This window comes from Pholis gunnellus (assembly GCF_910591455.1).
Source record: "Pholis gunnellus genome assembly, chromosome: 19".
Taxonomy (NCBI): domain Eukaryota; kingdom Metazoa; phylum Chordata; class Actinopteri; order Perciformes; family Pholidae; genus Pholis; species Pholis gunnellus.
The window spans coordinates 8,799,884-8,821,968 of NC_136546.1; the positions used below are offsets into that span (position 1 = coordinate 8,799,884).

At 43.1% G+C, this 22,085-nt stretch overlaps 1 protein-coding gene across 1 annotated transcript; it reads left to right on the plus strand.

Annotated features, from left to right (window-relative positions):
• The first annotated feature begins 4,130 nt into the window (after positions 1 to 4,130).
• Positions 4,131 to 16,225, plus strand: thbs1b (thrombospondin 1b). Its single transcript, XM_079180419.1, has 23 exons — positions 4,131 to 4,203; positions 4,385 to 4,469; positions 4,671 to 5,230; positions 5,497 to 5,572; positions 5,926 to 6,006; positions 6,170 to 6,279; positions 6,811 to 6,924; positions 7,802 to 7,898; positions 8,772 to 8,945; positions 9,159 to 9,335; positions 9,430 to 9,603; positions 9,873 to 10,000; positions 10,121 to 10,273; positions 10,477 to 10,695; positions 10,841 to 10,948; positions 11,310 to 11,469; positions 11,605 to 11,723; positions 12,791 to 13,025; positions 13,130 to 13,357; positions 13,464 to 13,735; positions 13,845 to 13,942; positions 14,056 to 14,195; positions 14,292 to 16,225. The coding sequence occupies exons 2-23, from the start codon at positions 4,406 to 4,408 to the stop codon at positions 14,297 to 14,299; spliced, it is 3,495 nt and encodes a 1,164-aa protein (XP_079036545.1). The 5' UTR covers positions 4,131 to 4,203; positions 4,385 to 4,405; the 3' UTR covers positions 14,300 to 16,225.
• The last annotated feature ends 5,860 nt before the right edge of the window (positions 16,226 to 22,085 follow it).

Below are 22,085 nucleotides of genomic sequence, written 5' to 3' on the forward strand. Positions count from 1 at the left end.
GAAAGAGTTTACCCTGACGATTACCCCATGTTTGTCTTCCCACTGCTTGTTTTCTTAAACCAACCCAAAAAAACAGCGATACAATAATAGAAAATGCAAATAATAACATTTGAGGAACTGGAAACATGCTTGATAAATAAGTTCTCCTGAAACAAAAAAAAGCCCCCTCTAGCGAAAGAATTTACTTTTAATCCGGCTCTGCCCCGACACAGGATATCTGCTCTCTGATGACGGACCAGGGAAGAGTAAATGCTGTAAATATGAGCTGCTGACTGGGGAAAATTCCCCATGTCATCTTCTCAGGCTTAATTGCGAGTAGGGCGTGGGAATTACTTCAGGGGCCGAAGATCTCTACCGGCTGTAGTCTCAGATTGTAGAAGTGTGACAACACAACACAAAATTCCGTACCAGAATATTATTGCCACAAAGGAGTGGCCCCTGTGTAAAAACAAGAACACTTATTGTATCTCAGCGATGTGTCGATCGTCGATCGTTTCCTGCCATCTATCAAGAAGAACCGCAATACTGTGATTCATTCATTTGTGTTTTTCCCAAGAAAGTATGACACAACTTCAAGTGTAAATCAAGCACACCAGGTGACCGGGTAATCTGACTTTAACATCTGAAAACAACATCTTTCCGTCAACGCTGACAATTAAAATCACACATTTCAACATCTTTATATCAAACGCTTGAATCATCAGCTTTCTGACGCCAGCAGGCCTGGGTCAGGTCCTGTCATGATGCTACTCCCCCGTCAGCATTTCTCCTATTTGGTCCTCTTTTTGTTTCACTTCTACTTTGCTTGTTTCTCCTTCATTTTCATATTCTCCGTGTGTTCTTTTCCCTCCTCGTTTCCACTCCTGTCCTTGCTGCTTCTTTTCTTTCCTTGTTTTTCCTCTCCCTTCCTTTCCTCTCCTCATTACTCCTTTCCTTGTTTTACATGTCGTGTCCTTGTTTCTCCTCTCTTTGTTTCGTTGTTCCCCCTCTCCTCATCATTTCTCCACTTCATTTGTTTCTCCTCTTGTTTATGTTTCCTCTCCTCATTTCCCTGCTTTTTTCCTTGTTCCTCCTCTCTTTTCCAGTTTGTCAATTCTTTTCCTGGGTTCTCCTTTTCTTGTTTCTCATTTCCTCTCTTTGTTTCTCCTACTTTCCTTATGTATCTATCCTCTCATCTCTTTGCTTCTCCTGTCCTCTCCTCACCTTGTTACTCCTCTTCGTTCTTTGTTCGTCCTCTCCTCATTCCTCCTACTTCCTTCTTTTTCATTTCCTCTGTTTCTCCACTCCTTATCTTGTTTTAAAATCTCTTCATCTTCATTCTCCCATCTTTTCCTCTCCTCATTACTCCTCTACTTTCCTTGTTTCTTCCTTCCTCGTATCTAATTTTCTTCCTTTCTCGTTCCTCCTCTCATCTTCTCTTCTCATTTCCCCAGTTTATCCTCTCAGCTCAATTTTTTTATTTTCTCTTATGTCCTTGTCTCTCCACTCTTCCATTCCACTTCTCCTCTCCTCCTTTTGGCCATGTAGCAAAAACAGGAAAGAAAGGTAAAGAGAAGAAGATGTGTGGCATGCATGCTCACAAACACCGGCAGGATTTAGTGAATGCGTGTAGCAGACTGGCAGCATGTGCATACAACTTTCTCCTTGATCCTTTTATTTAGATATTCTCTGGCCAAAAACAGCAGCACATTCTTTTCCTGAGCATGTGCTTTCTTCTTCACAGGCTGAGCTTACTACATTACAACCCAACACCAACAAGAGTCTTGAAAGAGCTTAAACAAACTCCCAAATTGTGCATCACTCAAACACGACTCGGCCCATTTGCTCTCTCAGGTTGACGCCTTCCCAATAACCTGACAGAAAAACTGTATCGTTTCATATTTTTATGTTACACTACAGACAACTGTCCGGGCACCTGAGGCATTGCCAGTGTAAATTCCACAGGCTGAGACAAGCTACCTACAGCCTCCATCAAGGGACCCGATCGGAGACGGAGACTCTCAGGCACCGGGGGAGTCAGCTCTGCTCTGACCTCAGGACCCCTCAGGGTAGAGTTTCCACCCCCAGACATCTAAACCAGCTCGCGGGGATCCCATCCACCGGTATACGTTTCTGTTAAACTCAACCTGATGCATTATATGTAAAGTGATGTGTCTTATGCATCAAGATGGTGAGTTACACTGCTACGTAGACTAACTAATCCAACAGATTTGATTAAAATTCCACCACACCAAAGCATATCAGGGCCATTTGCATCCTGATAGAAAAGTGGACAAAAGAATAAAGTGACAGAAATGAATGCAACTGCAAAGGAACCACAACGTGAAGCACTAAAGGGAAGCACTAAAGAGAAATAAATTGGAAATAAATCCATGTCACCATCTAGTAAATTCTCCCTGTAGACCATATACAGTGATTTTCCAAGTCAGTATAAACAGCTTAGTCAGTGTTTGGTTTTAGATGATCCTGCAACATAGATTTGAAGCGGCAGCACAAACTAAGTCAAATCTGACATCTATGGACTAAGGAAGAGTTGCCTTCACTAAAGTGTTGCAACACTAATTCATCACTGACTAATACTGCCATATTTTAAATTGATGCTAGTTTGAAAATTGCTCTTGAAACATGGTGGGACATGGTTCAAGAGCAGACATGTGTGCTGTATGCTACCTGCATTTGTCAGAAATCAGGACTGAAATATCTGTGGAAAAAAACAGGAACGCAAACCTTTACTTAAAAACCCTGAATGAGCAAGTGTGTGGCCTGATAATGTGAGGCTGGGGCTAAAGTGAGAATGACAAAGAAGGCGGCATCTTTAAGTCCCTACTTGAAAATAACTGTTTGCCTCATTATGTATTGAATTTGACATTTTCTGTTCTATGTGTTTCTGATTTGTATTTATTCAAGTATCAATGCATTGCCACACACTTCAGTTTCACTACATTATTTACCCCTGGTCCTGTTGAATTTATTTTGTCTTCTTCTAAAATAGCATAAATGGAGTGCCTTGCTCAATAACACATAATCAGCTTACTCCGGAAGATTTCCTTCCACTTTCACAGTTCTCAATAACTTACGATATGATGGTTTTGATTTTGTCCAAACAGTGAAAATGTGAATGTCAGTTCAGGTGTGCTGCAGCACTAACTGCCTCAGGTCACCTCTCCAGTGAACTCACGTCGGCTCCTAGCGGTTGGAGCTGGAACTGCAACAAGCTGAGGATAATACTAGAAAATCAATACTGAAACCCACTACTGTCAGACGCATTTGACATGAAAAACACTTTTTTTAAACAGTCTGAACAATACGGAGGAGTTATTCCATAGTTTATTTAAAAATACAACAAAATAGTAAACATACATGTATATATATATATATATACATCCATATATACAGTATATATAGCTGATAGAATTTTTCTTAGGAACATAAATTGCACCAAATAATAATAATAAATAATGAAAAACATAGAAATAACTAATGTAAGTTGCAGATGTGCATTATGGGCCAACAGTAGCTGCAACATTCTTATGATATTACCAAGCACTATGCCTGACACCATAATGGCTCTATAATAATAGTGATACATTTTTTAAAGATATTTTTACTTTGCATGCCAGAGAGACACCTGTGGAATATCATAGGAATATAACAATAGTTCGCAGTGTGCTGATGGGAATCTGAGATGGAAATGCTTCTGAAGACTGATGGATGGACGCTGTCAGAGGAAACACTGGTCCATTAAAAGTCTGAGAGCAACGCACTGAAGTTGGTCCCAAAACGTTTTTTCATCTCCCTCTCTCTATCTCTCTCTCTCTCTCTCTCTCTATCTCTCTCCCTCTCTCTCTCTCTCTCTCTCTCTCTCTCTCTCTCTGAGCTAAGAGGATAAGCTCGTCCCTTTTTCTCCCCTCACCGTGATTGGACGAGGCCACTTCTTAGGAATGGCATCAAACTATTTAAATAGCACTTTGTCCCCCTCGGCTTAAAAGGGAGTTTTTTAGCAGCCGATATACCAGCAAGGACAAGTTTGCAATCAAGAAGAAAAAAAAAACACGCAAGATTTTATTATTTCCCTTCTTTTCTCGGTGGAACTTTTATATTTTTAAATAGCTCGCCATAAATTCATTCCTGAGGATTATTGCTGGATTTTCTAAATAATTTGCAGGATTTTATCACTTCTGCTCTGCTGATTTCGTGAAGCAGGTGAGTGGCAAATATTCTAAGGAATGGGACTATTTCTGCTGCTGCACTGGCATTAATTATTGATTCGTGACCGACTCAAGTCATTTATTTATTTTCAACCTGTTGCACACTGACTTTGTCCGACAGTCATTTTATAAATGGTAATTTTTTGAAGGGTTTTTTTTGTTGTTATTTGTCACAGGCAGCAGGTTGGTGCTTCACAATGAAGTTGACAGGAATATTTTTGCTATTGATGCTTTGGACCTGCGAGAGTGCGCGAGTCGCAGGTGAGTGTGGCAGAACTAAGTGATTAAACTTGAACTTTTCAGAATATGAATTATCTTTTCAGACAGGAAGCTAACATTTATTATTATAATAGTCTGAGGTGATGTTAAAAAAAAAAGTTCGCAGTGTGTTGAAACTGAAAACAACAGACATCCAGGCCACTGCCAGACAAAGGCTGACTGCTTATTATTATTCACCCGCAGAGAGTCGAGACGACAATAGCGTGTTTGACTTGTTTGAGCACGTCCAAGTCCCGAAGAAGAACCACGGGGTCACCCTGGTGAAAGGAGACGACCCGTACAGCCCCGCCTACAAGATCCTCAACCCGGACCTGATCCCCCCGGTCTCCGAGAGCGCCTTTCGGGACCTGATCGATTCCATCCACGCCGAGAGGGGATTCCTCCTGCTGCTCAACTTCAAGCAGTCCAAACGGACCAGGGGCAGCCTCCTGACCGTGGAGAAGCGGGACGGCTCCGGACCCGTGTTCGAGATCGTCTCCAACGGAAAGGCGAACACCTTGGACATAGTTTTCTCCACCGAGAACAAGCAGCAGGTGGTTTCCATCGAAGATGTGGATCTGGCTACTGGCCACTGGAAGAATATCACGCTGTTCGTGCAGGAGGACCGGGCGCAGCTGTACGCGGGATGCGAGGAGGTGAACACCGCCGAGCTGGATGCGCCCATCCAGAGCATCCTGACGCTGGAGACCCCAGCCAGCGCGCAGCTCAGGATCGGCAAGGGAGCCGTGAGGGACAGGTTCATGGTGAGAGCACGCGCCCGTGTAGACGGGAGATTTAGTTTTCAGGAAATTGTTTTCTTTTTGTTTCTTTTCTTTTTTCTTTTTTTTTCACCGAGGCATCACGTCTCTTTTTTAATGTCGTTTTGCTCAAAACGCAATTTGGCAAAGCGTAAATATTCGTATATGGCAGGGCTTGATTGTTTGAATGCTTTAAGACAGATGAAAAAGAAAAGCGGTTTTATTTCCTGATGTTCCGGATGATAGCCTAAACTGAACATCAATACTTGCAGGGGGTCCTGCAAAACGTGAGGTTTGTGTTCGGAGCATCACTGGAGGCCGTCCTCCGCAACAAAGGATGCCAAACCTGTAAGTAATCAGACATCCTGTGTTTTTACTCATCCCTCATCTGCTTCGTGTACTGCCATGTCCAAGTCCTTATCAACGAATTGAGTATGTACTTAATGTGCTTGCTGATTTCTACATACACACCCTAAATGGAAAGCTGGTTACCACTTATCACACAGGAATGCCACTTTACAAATATCCTCAGGGTACTGTGGTCTCAAAGTCTGGGCTGTGCAGTATTGACTTATTACTTTCCAAAAGGATTTATTGTGGTGTGGGATGTGTAACATTTAATATGCTCCCCCACCAATAAGTCAACCATAACGATGAATGTACAACTATGTGGTTTGATTTATTTACTTATCTTCTTTCAGCGACGACTGACTCCATGATCCTGGAGAACCTCAATGGCTCCTCAGCCATCAGAACAGAATACACTGGACACAAGACTAAAGGTACTACTGACGTGCGCACTGTTTTACTGGCTCGTGTCTGTTGATTAGAGTCCAACCTAGAGACTGACTATACTCGACTAGGAATGAGATTTTCTTTCTTTTTTCTTTTTTTCTTTCATTGCCAATTAACGACCTTCCTCCCTGTGCTTTTGCCCTGGTGAAGACCTGCAGATGGTCTGTGGCTTCTCCTGTGAGGACCTGGTCAGCATGTTTAAGGAGCTGAAGGGCCTCGGTGTGGTGGTCAAGGAGCTGTCCAGTGAACTCCGCCAGATGGTAAGGAGGAAACCCACCAGACCGTCTGGGGGCAGAGTGCAAGAGACAGTCTGCCTGTCAGCTGCCTGTCTGCCTTTGATTGCGTTTGTTAGATGTGTCTTGTCTCTGTGTTACATTCACCTGTACAGTTGTCCAGCAAAATCATTTTAGACACATATTTTATATTCGCCTACGGAGATGTGGTAACTCTATTGGTCAGATGCTGCACTGTCAAATCCTATTTATTGTTAATGAAATGGGGTTAAGGATACTTGTAGTGCTTAGAAAACAAAGGAGCCTGTTGAGGCATTCTGCATTTTGTGATGAATAGCTCGATACACCCTTCAGTGATGGCCTGCACAAACTTAAAAACGCAAAAACTTTTAACGACATCATTATGCTCCTCTTTTACCTGTTTTTATAAGCACATGAAACAACTCTTAAGTTAAAAAATATCTTTATTATACAGACATATTTAAAGGGAAACTTAGTTTTTAATCAATATACCATAATATCTGTGTTTTGTCTGTTTCTCCTACACCTCCCTCCCAGACGGATGAGAACAAGCTGATTAAGAACCGCATCGGCGTCTGCCTCCACAACGGCATTGTGCACAAGAACAGAGACGAGTGGACCGTCGATGACTGCACCGAGTGCACTTGTCAGGTGAGATCTCCAGTGTGTATATTGTCTCTTAAGTACTTAAACACGCGTGTGAGGGCGTGCACTCCATGCTCGGACTTGTTGGTACACGCAGGCACACGCACTCATGAAAAGACAACTCACATCGAAGCAGGCGCATATACACACAAACACACACACACACACACACACACACACACACACACACACACACACTTACCACAACTCAACGGATCTGGTCAGTAATTAGTAGTGTGAAGGCCTGGCAGAAGGCCAGCAGCCTTTACTGTTGTAATGAGAGGTCTGTTGACAGAAGTTCAACTTGAGTATGGCCTACAGGGACTTGACCAGACTTTAAGTGATGCATTGTAATTAGGAACAAGACCTTGGCTCTGATATTTCGAAAGAACCGTTGAGGTGCAAAACACTTGGCAAGGAGGAGTCCTGCATTTCATCAATACGATTTATTTCCTAATTTCCTCTTCTAAACACGAGTTGTCCCCATTTCCCCTTTTCTTCCCAGTCAGTGATCAGATCCACTAGGGAGAACATTAGTATGCATAGTTAGAGTCCGTTGTTATCCCCTGAGTAATTCACAGTGCACCCACACAGGTTGTGCTGGCAGGCTGGCTTTACATGTTTGGGGCTCAGCGCCCAGTCCGGCTCTACAGAGAAACTGACTTCCATTATTAGGACTTTGGCCTCATTCCCACCCTCTCCTGACCCAGTGGGCAGGTGGTTGTCTGCTGGGGTCGCCATACAACTAAGACAACCGACTCCAAATAAGTGACACAGTTCTGTACCTGGACAGAATTTGGAAAAAAATTGCAGCAACATTGGAGTGATATCGATATATTTGAGGACGTGTTTAATCATACATTTGATCTCTGTGCTTGTGCAGAACTCTGCTACTGTGTGCCGCAAGATCTCCTGCCCCCTGATCCCCTGTGCTAATGCTACTGTTCCTGATGGAGAGTGCTGCGCACGCTGTGGAACACGTAAGCATTTCTGTCCAATTCATTGTTAGAATCTGCATAGCTATAAGTACACTGCAATTACGCTTATGTAAACCTTCACTGTAAGCTCCTGTATAAATGGCCCTTTAAAGCCAAAACGTATATATATATATATATATATTTCAGCTAACACGGCCCTATTCACAGAGTGAGACGTTTCTATGTCATTTGCCATAGAAACCAAAAAGCCACAAATATTTCCCTCGATGTAAAGGTTTCTATTCAAGAGAAAACATGTTAACTTTAGTGATGATTTAACTGCAATAACATCCGAGTAAGTGAAAGGGTGCTTATGTGTTTGGAACATTGGCGCTTTGTGCTCCGAAATATTTTTGAAATGGCTGTAATTTGCAAAATTGGCTAAAGCGGGATGGAAAATGGCTGGCTGTTTAGTGAAGCCATCTTCTACATGAGGAGAAGTGACATGTTCTTCATACCTATGCAGGCTTGGCTGCAGTGCTTCCCTAAAACCTAAATAAACAGGGGGAGCTGCATTCATCCAGACCTCAGCCACTTGTTGAAGTCATTACACACCCTGGGCCATGTTTGCGAAATCTGTTTCCTCTTTAGGAAAACATAAGCCAATGGGGCATCCCTGTGCATGCTGAGGACAGTGGCCCTTTCTGTTTCTCTAGCTTCTCTCAGTATGTTAGTCTCTACCTTCCCTCTCAACAGATGGCCTTCTATCTGTCCAAGTCCCAGCTAAATCCACACTATTAGCCCACCGCTTTAAGAGCTTTCCCTCCTCATTTAGGCTTGGGGGTGTTTGTGAGGGGGGGGGGGGGGGTGCTGCCTTGCCGGAATAGCTCTTTTATTGTCTGCCTCTTCCACTCTCTCCCTCACCCTCCTGCTCAGCGAGCGACTATGCAGAAGACGGCTGGTCGCCGTGGTCTGAATGGACCCATTGTTCCGTGTCGTGTGGGCGGGGCATCCAGCAGCGCGGGCGCTCTTGCGACCGTATCAATAACAACTGCGAGGGCACCTCTGTGCAGACCCGCGACTGCTACCTCCAGGAGTGCGACAAGCGATGTGAGTCAACACAACACACACTCACCCATCAACCAAACGCAAACGAGTACACAGACCATGTCGAGCAGCCATTCTAATCTACAGGATATGTAGTTATCTGTGAGATAACCTAGAGTCATCATCTGTGTGTCATAATATATGATATACTGTCACTGTGGTCCATCGCTTTGCTTCCTGATAACTGATCTCTGACCTTTCACTTGTTGCCTTCAGTCAAGCAGGACGGCAGCTGGAGCCATTGGTCACCCTGGTCATCCTGCTCCGTCACCTGTGATGCTGGTGTCATAACCCGTATCCGCCTCTGCAACTCCCCCACCCCTCAGCTTGGAGGCAAGGACTGCGAGGGAGAGGGCCGGCAAACAGAGAAGTGTCAGAAATCTCCGTGCCCCAGTGAGTCTCACCATCTCGTACTCTTGCTTGGATTTGTGTGTTGTACACAGCAAGTATAGAAATCAATCCTGTTTTCCTCTCTCGCCTCCTTTAGTCAATGGCAACTGGGGACCCTGGTCACCATGGGATAGCTGCACTCTCACCTGTGGAACTGGTGTCCAAATTCGTAAACGCATGTGCAACGACCCCGCAGCGAAATACGGTGGCAAAGAGTGTGTCGGTAATGCCAAAGACACCCAGATGTGCAACAAGAAAGCCTGTCCAATTGGTGAGGCATTTTAATCAATAACAGAGCTTCTAAAATGTAATTTCGTTTTTTACTGTGCTGTAATTGATTATATTACTGTTGTTTTGTTTGGGGGGGGGGCTTTTAGTTTTAATTATCAAGTGATGTTTTTTTATATACTGAGATCCTCCTTCACAATGAGATCATTACTGGAAAGGGATTTACGTGATTAAAAGAAAAGGTTACATCAGCATGACACCTTTGATGTTGCAGAAGATGTCTTGATAATGGGCCAACATTGCTGTTTTCAGATGGGTGCCTGTCTAACCCCTGCTTTGCTGGAGCCAAGTGCACCAGTTTCCCTAATGGTTCCTGGAAGTGTGGAAAGTGTCCAGCTGGCTACACTGGCAATGGCATCAAGTGTAAAGATGTAGATGAGGTAAACAATTCCCTAGACCTTGTACTATGAATTTGTCAGGTACAAACATAGTTTAATGCCTGTTTCAACATCTACCAAGTCTTAATTATTTTAACAGTTGTTCTTTTTATCTTAAAACAGTGCAAGGAGGTCCCAGATGCTTGCTTTGTGTTCAATGGTGTGCACCGCTGTGAGAACACCGATCCTGGCTACAACTGTCTGCCCTGCCCTCCTCGTTACTCAGGACCCCAACCGTTCGGCAGAGGTGTGGAGCAGGCTGCCGCCAAGAAACAGGCAAGTGCTGTCTTGTCTTTGTGTCATGCAGCCAATTAGGGAATGGCAAAATGCAAAGGCTCTGGCAAAAAGAAATAGGACGTATGATATTATAATAAAATGTTGACAACAGGAATAACTGCTACAACTACACTTGTGTCTCCAGGGAAGTGCCAGTCTAATCACTGATCATTCAAGCTGTGCATCCCTCATTCCCTCTCCAGGTTTGCACGGCTCGTAATCCCTGCCTCGATGGAAGCCATGACTGCAACAAAAACGCCCGCTGTAACTACCTCGGACACTTTGCCGATCCCATGTACCGCTGCGAGTGCAAGCCAGGCTATGCTGGCAACGGCCATATCTGTGGAGAAGACACCGATCTGGATGGATGGCCCAATGCTGACTTGGTTTGTGTGGAGAACGCCACCTACCACTGCAAAAAGGTAATTGGTGGTGAAGCAGCGAGGCAGTATTATGTTCCGTAAAGCCAAGGCACTTCAGAAATGACTGTCATAGCAGAGTAAAAGTCATATTAGTTGTATGTTTGTTCTCATCTTTGACTGTTTGACTGTGTTGTTTGTTATTCAGGACAACTGTCCCAACCTCCCCAACTCTGGGCAGGAAGATTACGATAAGGACGGCATTGGAGATGCTTGTGACAATGATGATGACAATGATGGCATTCCTGATGATAGGGTACGTAAAACTCTCCGCATATGGCCGTAGCAGTAGCATGTGTGTGTGTCCTGCGATTTTTGCATTCATCATGCTGTCTAATAACAACACAGGTGGACAGGGAGAAGGGGAGGGGAGGCGGGAAAACAAGGCTTTAGCCAAAAAAAACTCAAATTCCAACAGAGAGGTAAATGAGCTGCACTGTGTGTTTGCTAATTCCAACATTAGATTTGGGACAGAGCCTAAATATAAAGAACCTTTTGATCCTGGATCCCTCCCTCCTTGTAAAAATATATCCACTCAGGCTCAGATGGCAAATGACCAGCTTTGCACCTGAAAAGCTATCCTAAACTCTTTGTCTTGCCCTGTCTTTGTGAAACAGGACAACTGCCCATTCGTGTACAACCCCAGGCAGTATGACTACGACCGCGATGACGTGGGTGACCGCTGTGATAACTGCCCCTACAATAGTAACCCAGACCAAACAGACACAGACAATAATGGAGAGGGAGACGCCTGTGCTGTGGACATTGATGGAGATGGTGAGGACTGGAAAGTTTAATAGACCTCTGGAAATCCCCATCTTTATATCTGTGCTGAAGTGAGGTCATACTTTTAGTAATATTCTGTACTTATGTCGTGGCTTTTCATATCATAATTTCCCATTAATTCCACAGGCATAATGAATGAAAAGGATAACTGCCCCCATGTGTACAATGTCGACCAAAGAGACACAGATCTGGACGGAGTGGGAGACATGTGCGATAACTGCCCGCTGGAACATAATCCTGATCAGGTGTGTGGACACACACACACACACACACACACACACACACACACACCGCCCTTCCCCATTTCCTTCCACCTCACCCGCCAACAATAATCCACATTCATCTCCCTGCCTTTCTCTATAGCTCAGCATATATCTGTCTTTCAATTGAGACAGAGCGTCAGTGATTAGCCCTGTGTAGCTGGCTAAGCTTTATCACGCCATGTAAAGGTGGAGTAAATCCTGTATGCAGCTCAAGGGCACATCAGTTCAATAAGGCGTGGCGGGGGTCTAGGGGTCTTTTCAATGGCCCATTGACGTTAGCTGGCTAATGTGAGAGAAGAGGCCCTAGGCTGGATATTACAGAGGAATGGGCTGGCCCTGGGCTGTGTGCATGCTCTGTCTGCGCACCATGGGCCTGCTCAGTCCACCTGTGCTATGCTACACTGAGAAATAGGAATGCGTTTAACAAAAAAAAAAACACTGATGTGGTCTTTAAAGAGTGAATTGAGATTGTCAGTGAATTGCGCAATGCAATTAAAGGCCCAAAAAGACAAGTCCAGACAGGGACACAGCAATGTAACATGCTGCTCCAAAGATTCCGAAAACTGCAACAAAACAAATTCCCTCTTCAAAAGTTGTGGCAGCAGAATTAGGATTCTACACAGTGAGCCAGGTCCTCACATCCCACGCTTAATCTCCTTCCTCTTGTACCTATTCTTTCTTAATGCAGCAGGGTGTGTCCAGCACCGCCAAGTAGGGCTAGCATGACTTCGCCCTTCACTACAGAAGCTGGAGGTGCAACAAAGTCTTGAAGGGAGATGTTTGATTTTCAATAGCTAAAACCTGCTGACAGATCTTAGACAAATTGAGCTTGGCAGCTTTACAAGTTGCAGAGTGATTCCAGCCTCAGGAGAGTCCTTAATGAAAGCAGGAGAGGAGAGATGACAGAACAAAGGTAGCAGGAAACACTGCAGTGAATGAAAATAAACAAAGTGGAATGTAATCGCCTGTGTTAGCATTGCTAAAGACTTCATTGTCCCCTTAATCCATACAAGTCATAAGTCTGACATCAAAGCATTGTACCATTGTAGGTGGATTCAGATGATGACCGCGTGGGAGACAAGTGTGACAGCAACCAGGACATCGATGAAGACGGACACCAGAACAACCTGGACAACTGTCCGTACATCCCTAATGCCAACCAGGCGGACCATGACAAGGATGGCAAGGGAGACGCCTGTGACCACGATGACGACAATGACGGCATCCCCGACGACAAGGACAACTGCAGACTGGCCTTCAACCCCGACCAGGTGGACGCTGATGGTGAGCAAAACGGGCCATGTTTCAGCCCTAAAGGACGGTATCTAGAGATATTTGAAAAACCGTAGTTACCAACTAATGATGAAAATGTGATGCATATTTTGCAGGTGATGGCCGTGGAGATGCTTGCAAAGACGACTTTGACCAAGACAACGTTCCTGACATCTACGACGTGTGCCCAGAGAACTTCGACATTAGTGAGACGGACTTCCGCAAGTTCCAGATGGTTCCTCTTGACCCTAAAGGCACCTCGCAGATTGATCCTAACTGGGTTGTCCGCCATCAGGGCAAAGAGCTGGTACAGACTGTCAACTGCGACCCTGGCATCGCTGTTGGTAAGTAAAAAGAATATGTTGTGATATTTTGTGTACAAAGTGCCTAAAGAGTATACATTCATTGTGCTCTGAAAATCATGGCCTCTAACATGCATTTTTCATTCAGGTTACCACGAGTTCAATTCAGTGGACTTCAGTGGGACTTTCTTCATCAACACAGAGAGGGATGATGATTACGCCGGCTTTGTGTTCGGCTACCAGTCCAGTTCCCGGTTCTACGTGGTGATGTGGAAGCAGATTACGCAGACATACTGGTCGAACAAACCCACCAAGGCCCAGGGCTACTCAGGCTTGTCCATTAAAATGGTTAACTCCACCACTGGCCCAGGAGAGCACCTCAGGAACGCCCTCTGGCACACAGGAAATACTCCAGGACAGGTAAGACATTTGGTGGACTTTTGGAGGTTATACACCTCAATGGATCATTTTAATATAGGGACATTTGAAAAGATGAACCCATGGCTGTTTATTTTCCCCCATGCTTTAGGTCCGCACTCTCTGGCATGACCCTAAGAACGTTGGATGGAAAGACTTCACCGCCTACAGATGGCATCTGATCCACAGACCGAGAACAGGACTCATTAGGTGGGCAGAGGATATTAGTTAGTCCACGTATAAGTTTACTCTTCATGTGGGTTTGACATCGTCATCCCAAGCTTTGGACCTCACCAACTTTCATTTTTCCTTCATTCCTACAGAGTTGTGATGTACGAGGGCAAGAAGATCATGGCAGACTCTGGTAACATCTATGACAAGACATATGCCGGCGGCAGGCTAGGTCTTTTTGTCTTCTCACAAGAGATGGTATACTTCTCAGACCTCAAGTATGAATGCAGAGGTAAGGATTTACTTCCCCGGAAAACATTTGATGATCTTTTCGTAAAATTGAGGCCATGTCCAACATGTCTTTTATTATCTCTCCTTCTTTTAACAGATGTTTAAATGCACGGCGCAGGAAGCTCTGAGGAATGCACCTTTTTTGTACAAAGTATGAACTTACGTATTCTGATGCAAAGTCCAGGGACCGATTTATCTCCGCAACTCTTTTTCCTGCGACACGCACACTCGGACGAGGCGAAGGGCATGTGGTCCGCCTCAGGGTCACTTGAAGCTGGTTTGGGCAGAGCACCAACCGGTTGATTGCCAGTTGAGGATCAGAGAGCCCCTTCTCCTCCACCCTTAGCATCTACGAGAGCAGAGAGAGCTGGGGGGAAATAAAACAAGCCGTCTAGCTTTGCCAGTAGGACACAAACACCTTTCTATTCCAGCTCTGCCTGCTTTCTCGCTCTCTGGAAGACCTCATTCATCTCTGTGTGGGAACGGCTCCCCATAGACAACTATGCACTTCCAAGCCTTTACATCTCTCTCTCTCTCTCTCTCTCTCTCTCTCTCTCTCTCTTTTTCTGTCTCACCTCTTCAGCCTGTGTGCCTATCTACCTAACCTTCGGGATGGACGTCCCAAAGAAAAAAAAACCCGATGATATATTCCCTTTGCTTTACCAGATCTGCCAGGATGTAGATTCTGAATGACACAACTTTTGAGGACACAGGATGAAGACAGCAATAACATTTTTTAGGGCTCTTGGTTATTGAGGACTTAAGGAAACTGTTGGGAGTAGAGCTGGTTAGAAATATGGGCAACATTATGGTATGGATGTTTGTGGTCATGTGTGTACTGTTTGTGGAAGACTGGAACATAAAAAGTGCTTTTACCCATCTACCTAAGAATCTCTGTAGAGAAGAGAGACAAAATACAATTTAGGTCAGCTATCTTTTTAAAGTATCATAGGCTTTGTTGATGCTGGTGTCTTGTTAACTAAACAACTCTCAGGGTGAGTGGTAAGTGACGAGCTTCCCATATTACACCAGTAAGAAAAAGAAATATGAGGATTATGTATTACAGAAAATTGCTAAAGCCAGTGTTCCCTTCAAAATACTCCCCATCTTACATCAAAACCTTGGTTATCGAAGAGATGTTCCTCCCTCAGTTTCTGAGGATTTCCATTTGAAATTATGTAAATACACGTAATTTATTGACTCTTGCCTACAATGTAGGCAGCAAAAAGAATTTGAATGCTTTAAAAAAGTGAAGAAGAAAAAAATCCATCCAATATCACAGTGGAAAACTGATCCAAAATCAGGTACATCCAGGTGGAAGTGTCTATCATCTCCCGCTGGACAAAGTAAATCAGGCATTCTTCAGACAGGGCCCATGAGCATGAAGTGTATGTGACTTGTGTGCATTTTCTTCAGAGAGAGATGAAAAACAAAGGAAATCTTTGATGTACAAATATTACCTCATAGCTGTTGTATAATTTGATTTAAAAAAAAAAAACACAACCAAGTACTTTTTCATATTCCTTTAAAAAGATGGTCATCTTAGTGCCACTGTAGCATGAGCTGTAAATACTATGACATTTCATTCCTGAAAACACAACAAGCTTCCAATCCCATGATCTACCCCAGTAAAAAGAACAGTCAAATGGGAGATTTCTTTTTTTTATAAATCATTTTGCTCTATCGTGTATGTCCAGTGCTGTTTTTAGCAGATAAATTATTGTCTTCGCTGTTTGTGAGAGGTTGATTTGTGTGTGTGTGTGTGTGCGTGCGTGTTTGTAGATAAATGCTATTTAAATAATTTATCAGGATCTGTTGCCTTACCAAAGGCCACACGTCCATCTGTATAAACGGTTTGCACACTGACGTGAGGATGTTCTGTTCTTTATTGTTTTTACCTTCTTTGTTACTGTGTATCAATGTTACCATTATTTTTGTACAATTAGTTTTGCTTGTCTGTAAACATTTCCTTAGTTGTACAAAGCAAAAAATGCTGTTTTTATTCATAGCGATTATTTTGTTACATACTTCAAGACAATAAATAGTTGTTAAAATTCTCAAGCATCGCTCACTTTTGTTTGTCTAATTGAAGCTATCTTACCATGTTTCACCCAGCATTAAGGCCATCGTTGACTATCAAGAATGTGTTGAGATGATGTGGAGATACAAACATGATTTACATTAAACACAAAACGGTGGATAACTCAGACCAGATTCACCACCAACCAGAGCTCATCATGACGACAACCGGCTTTGATTAAGGTCTACTGTAAGCCCCGCTGCTCAACACTTGAACATGATCAAAGTCAAAATGATCGCCCAGTCCCCCCCCCAAGGCAACAAGCAGCGTTGTACTTTCAGGCCTCTCTCCCTTCAGAGAGGCACACATCGCCTCTCTGTGATGAAGGCCACATAAGGAATGTGACACAGACGTCTGCTCCTCAGATTGATCTGCCTGACCTCTCTGTGATCTGCACTGACCTCTGCAGAAGCTTATACAACACAGGGAGCAAATATTAGACCGACACAAACCTTGACATTGGCCGACTGGCTTCGGGACACGGAGGCTAAAAAGAAAATCAAAACAATTTCCTGTGAATGCTGATCTGTAACATTTTGTGTTTCTTTTCTATTTGGGTGATACCTTATCGTGACCACCTGACTGTTGATTCAGATGATCACTGGTAGAGGTCTTCATATGCCCAAAAGTTAAGAAAACACAATCCAAAATTGGTATGTGGAAAGCCTACCTAAATTCGACATGCATACAGTAAATACATACAGAGGGGTAGTCAGGCCTGATCCAAACAGAGAGAGAACACCAAAACAGTCTGATGTGCCACCAATTAACAAACAGCAGAATCCCAAAGAGTAAAAGTGAGTGTTTACTTAGTTAACACTTTCTCTCTTGCATCAAAAAATATCATTCTATACTGCGATGCTTAGCACAAGTTATATATCACACGAACCCAGGGCAATACAACCACACTTGCAAACCTTCTCAATTTTCCCGGAAGACTTGCATCTCTTTTAACCTTTTTGATAACATATTTCTTGACACTGCACAGTGTGTTCAAGCCCTGCTGGTCCCACCACATCAACGACACAAGCTGCAACACTGGTCAAACAGTGTGTCCGGCAGAGTGCGGATCTCTAACGTAGACTCTCTGTTGATGTTTGAGTGTCTGTGACTTTCGTTGTCTGTTAAGCCGTGGTTAGCCAACTCTGCTCGTGCATGAAACACAAACACATTTATTCTAAAAAAGAAAAGGAAAATCGAGGTCAATTTTAAACTTGTTCTTGATAAGTTGCAGCCCGGCTTGAGTCATTATGGATTATTACAATGTGGTAAGACTCGACATCTTCATACCAGCTGCAGTTCTCACACGTCTCTGCCAGCTGTCTACAAACACCCACATGTTTACTCTCAGACCCCTTTTAGGCTGCATGTCAGGATGTGTTGACTCATGGAGAATCCCCACTATACTTTAAAGAAAACCCACTTGGTACACACAGGCAGTTTTATTACATAAAATGTGTTCTCTGTTAAAGTCAGATTTTATATAAATGTTGCTATATCTTGCTTGTGTTTTGGGCAATAAAATAGTGACTATGAAATGACTAATCGACTAAAGAAATCTTAGTCGACAAAGACCAAAACGACCAAATAATTACCGACTAAGAGGGGTCAGCCCTACGTTAATTGATATATTGTAGGGCTGCAAGTAGCGATTGTTATTGTTATCCGCCAATTCATTTCTTTATTGCGCCTTCCTATTGTCAATATTAGTAACATTTCAGAAAGTGGTGTAACACCTATCAACATTTCCCCATAGCCTAAGGTGAAATACTCAGATATTGGTACAACTCACAATCCAAAAATGTTTTGTTTTTAAACCATACACCTAAAAAAAAGCAGCACATTCTCACATTTGAGCTGCTGAAGCCAGCAAATGTTTGGCATTTTTGCTTCAAAATATCAAAACATTTATCGATTAATAGGTTTACAGATTCAGCTCTAAATCAAGTTCACAATTTCAAGGAGACGACAGATTTTACACACACACTGCAGTTGTCTTAGAGACAGTGATGGACAATGTTTCTGGTATGACTCATGTAGCTTTATCCTGATTAGATTTAGCCTTAAGGCTGTAAGGCATCTTGATGGTGAATATTTTTGGGAATCACAGTGTGTCTTGTTGCCCACTTTTTTCCCAGCAAGACCAGGTCTTCAAACTGGCAGCCTTCAAGTCGCAAGTCACTACCATGATTACTCGCCGCACACACTCCTCGAATAATGACAGGCCGAGGCTGAAAACCACCCACTCAATTTCCTCCAGCACCTTTAATGTGTCTGCAAAAAGCACCTTTTGCAGTTAAAGGATATAGACATTAGCCTTGAAGTGTAGTGACTAATGCAAAGTGCTGATGACGGGAACAAAGGCCATCCACCCCGGAGTTACAACGGCTTTATTTAACTCCTGTAATCCACCCAGGGAAGTGGAGAGACTGTGCTCCATTTGCACAACCCGCTGCCACAATTGGCCTCAAACCTCAAACTTTAAACCTGAAACGCTAGATTTGATCCGGCCGCCCTCCTCCGCTGGTCTGTCTTCAACAGCTTTGTGCTCCATGCTGCTGTGTGCTGAGGTGTTGAAGTGTTATGTTAAGACGGAGGACCCCCCCCACTGAATAATGCGGCATTTACTCTCCATGCACGTCTGTAAGCACAGCAGCTGTAGGACACCACCTGTACATACAGTATTTGAAACTCAAATAAGAACAGAATAACATTTTCTTGAACAATATAGCCGTGGTGAAAATAAATCTGGAATGTGGTTTAGTCAGGGCATTTTCTTTGTATTATAGTATTAGTTGGGTGTGTAGGGAGGGCTCAAAAATAAAACCTCAATGAGACACTTTCTACAGAAAAAACAGCTGCCGGCTCCGGAATTGTTAAAGTAACTTTAATGACCCCAACATTTTGAATCATCAGTGCTTCCAGGTTGTGAAGACACTCAGCTTTGCTTTTACTAGAGATATCTGCATATCGGAGGCTCCAACGGGCTAAAGCTTCCATAAAGTGGTTTCTATGCAGCTGGTAGTTTAGTTCATTGGTTTCCATCCTACAGTTCGGGACACGAGTCACGAGATAAATCTGAGGGGTCATGAGATAATTGATGGGAAAAGAAAGAAAGACTAAACTAATTTCTCAACTTTCTTTGAGAGGCAACAAGGCGTAAAGGTTGGGAAACTCTAGTTTAATCTTAGCTCCTGAAGTAAAAAGGACAATAGTTATGCATTTTTGCTTGATAAATGACTTCAGCAGTTCATTTATTAGCAAAATTGTTATCAATTAAGTTTCACTAAAAAAAGATGAATTGACTAGTGCTTCCGCATTACATCATAACCATAACGGTAATAAATCACGTTAACACTTTGGCTACTTTTCTACAATTCCCTACTGTAAGCCCTCATCATAACAATTCCCCATAGAGAATATCTTTCTTGTGATTGTTGGCAGTCGCGATGGGATTCCTGACTAGGATGTGCTATGACCTCTGACCCCTGCGCTAGCTGTACCTGGCGAAACTCAAAAAGACAGTGAATATTTTGATGGAAAAAGGTGACCGGTATCCTCTTTGCACAGCGATATGTCATGAATCTTTGCTCTCATGAGTGCAATAAATGGACAGGTTATGAAGAGCAAGTTCACAATCAAGTGAAAGCGTCTTGATAATTTCATTATTACTGGTATGAGTACCATGCATTCAAATCACCAACATTTCTTTGTAGGCTTTGACCGAGACGCGCCATACATGTTTGCTCGCCTCTTGAACCCTGTCCCATCTGCTCGGTGTGTTGTTTCGGTGCATTGCTACTGTTTGTTTTACCTCCGTGTTCTTCTGGACACAATTGAGGCAGAGCAAGTGTTTGAGTAGTCAAAGATGAATGTTCCAAAGCAACCCAAAGACGACCATGTTTGCAACACCGGGTGAATTCCATTATTGATGAAATTCATTCTTGTTCCCTATCTTATTGCTTTGAGCCAAAGCCTCCGAATGCCTGCTTTTATTCTGCAGTACGGAAATACCAAGCACATGCTCTCCTCGACTTTAATATACAAGTCTCCCACTAACAACGAGATAAAATCTTTTTTTATCCAATGAAGGGTCAGAATTTAGCCCAGCTTTCATCGTCTCTGTGCTCGATCTTCTCATTATTTGAAATAGGTGACCTTAAAATCTTTCCTAACTATGTTTTATTCTTAACTTTCCTTGTTTTTTCAAAAGTTTTCCAAGTTTCCAAAACAGTCAGGTATTGTATGTTTTGACCTTATTTGGACATTTTTTGACAGACGCAGTGAAATAAAAATATATTTTTAAAGTTTGAATCCTGTGTCCCTCTGTTAAATTTTCAGTTATCTCTTATGTGCAAAAGAAATATGTAAATTAGTCATTTTTGAGTGTCTTTATATAAAAGTCCCTCTCGTTTTTCTTAAACTTAAATAAAACAGTCTCTTAGCTCTTGGGGGTAGTGGCACTGGCTAGCTAAGCAATAATATAGCAGCAGGTCTCCTGATCTAACAAGGAGGTGAGGATAAACGGCACTTCTATCTCACCACATCAACAGCGAATGAGGTTCATTGACATTCAGGCATTTAAAATAGTCCTTCTATGGAGAATATGTTAAAGAATAGAGAGTCTCTAAGATAAAACTCGAACGAGTATTTCTGTCTCCAGCCGACTCATCAAAATGGAAATGATATGATAAAAAAACAGCTGTGTTTCTAATTTGTTACAGTAAGTAAAAAGTTTTGCCAATGCACCTTTCCTTACTGAGCTCATGTAATCCTCTAAGTATGAAGGTAATGTCCCATGCAGACAACAGCAGTAAAGTAAGACCCCAGACACTGTTGGTGTGCTATTCATTAACCGAACTGGCAGCAGATGAGAGAGGATAAGGAGACTGAAGGAAGAAGCGATGGCTTTTAATTTCCTGAGGGGAGCACGCCCTGCTGCTGCTCTACAGCTTCTGTTTATCCAATGGCCTGTAATTCCTTCTGGCCACGGCCTTGTGTCAAGTTACAGACTCGGCTTTAAACACACAGCATCAGTGCCACAGCAAAGACCGTGTGTGCCCAACTGCCCATATACAGTGTACCTCCACTATCTGTACCAGCGTGACTCAGCTGCATATTAACGTCACTGTACAACCACAGGCTCTAATGACCATGACATCCAAAGGACCAGCTGTGCAGGTTAAACAGCACTCCAAAATTACAAGTCAATACAATAACAGTCCATCAGATTCAAACAATTATACAGTACACCCATGGGCATGGCCACCAACAAATATGTGTAAAGATAACATTCAAAAGAATCTGATTGGCCCAACATAATGTTTTTCTTTTTTCTGACACCAGTTGTTGCTTCGTTTACCGCTTCGGTCCAGTCGGAAATATCTCAACAACTTTTGGAATTTTGTACAGATGTTCATGGTCTTCAGAGGATGACCATTACTGACTTTGGTGTTCCCCACACTTCTCCTCCAGGGTCGCCAGAAGGTTGACATTTTAGTTTTTTTAGTGAAATGTCTCAACAACTACTGGATGGATTGCCATGAAATGTTGCATTGACACCCGCTTAAAGATGAATTGTAATAATATTGATGGTCTCTTCATTTTTCATCTGGCGCCATCATTAGGTCAAATGGCATCTAATGAATAAACGTCCCTGGTATTCATCTTAATACATTCAACGTGTTAGCTTAAAGCACTACTGTGCACAAATCTTTAACTCCAAACCACATTTATGGACATTGCAAAGTAAATATTGGCATTGGACACTGAGCACATCCTGTACAAAACCGAAAGTTACTCAAGGTATGT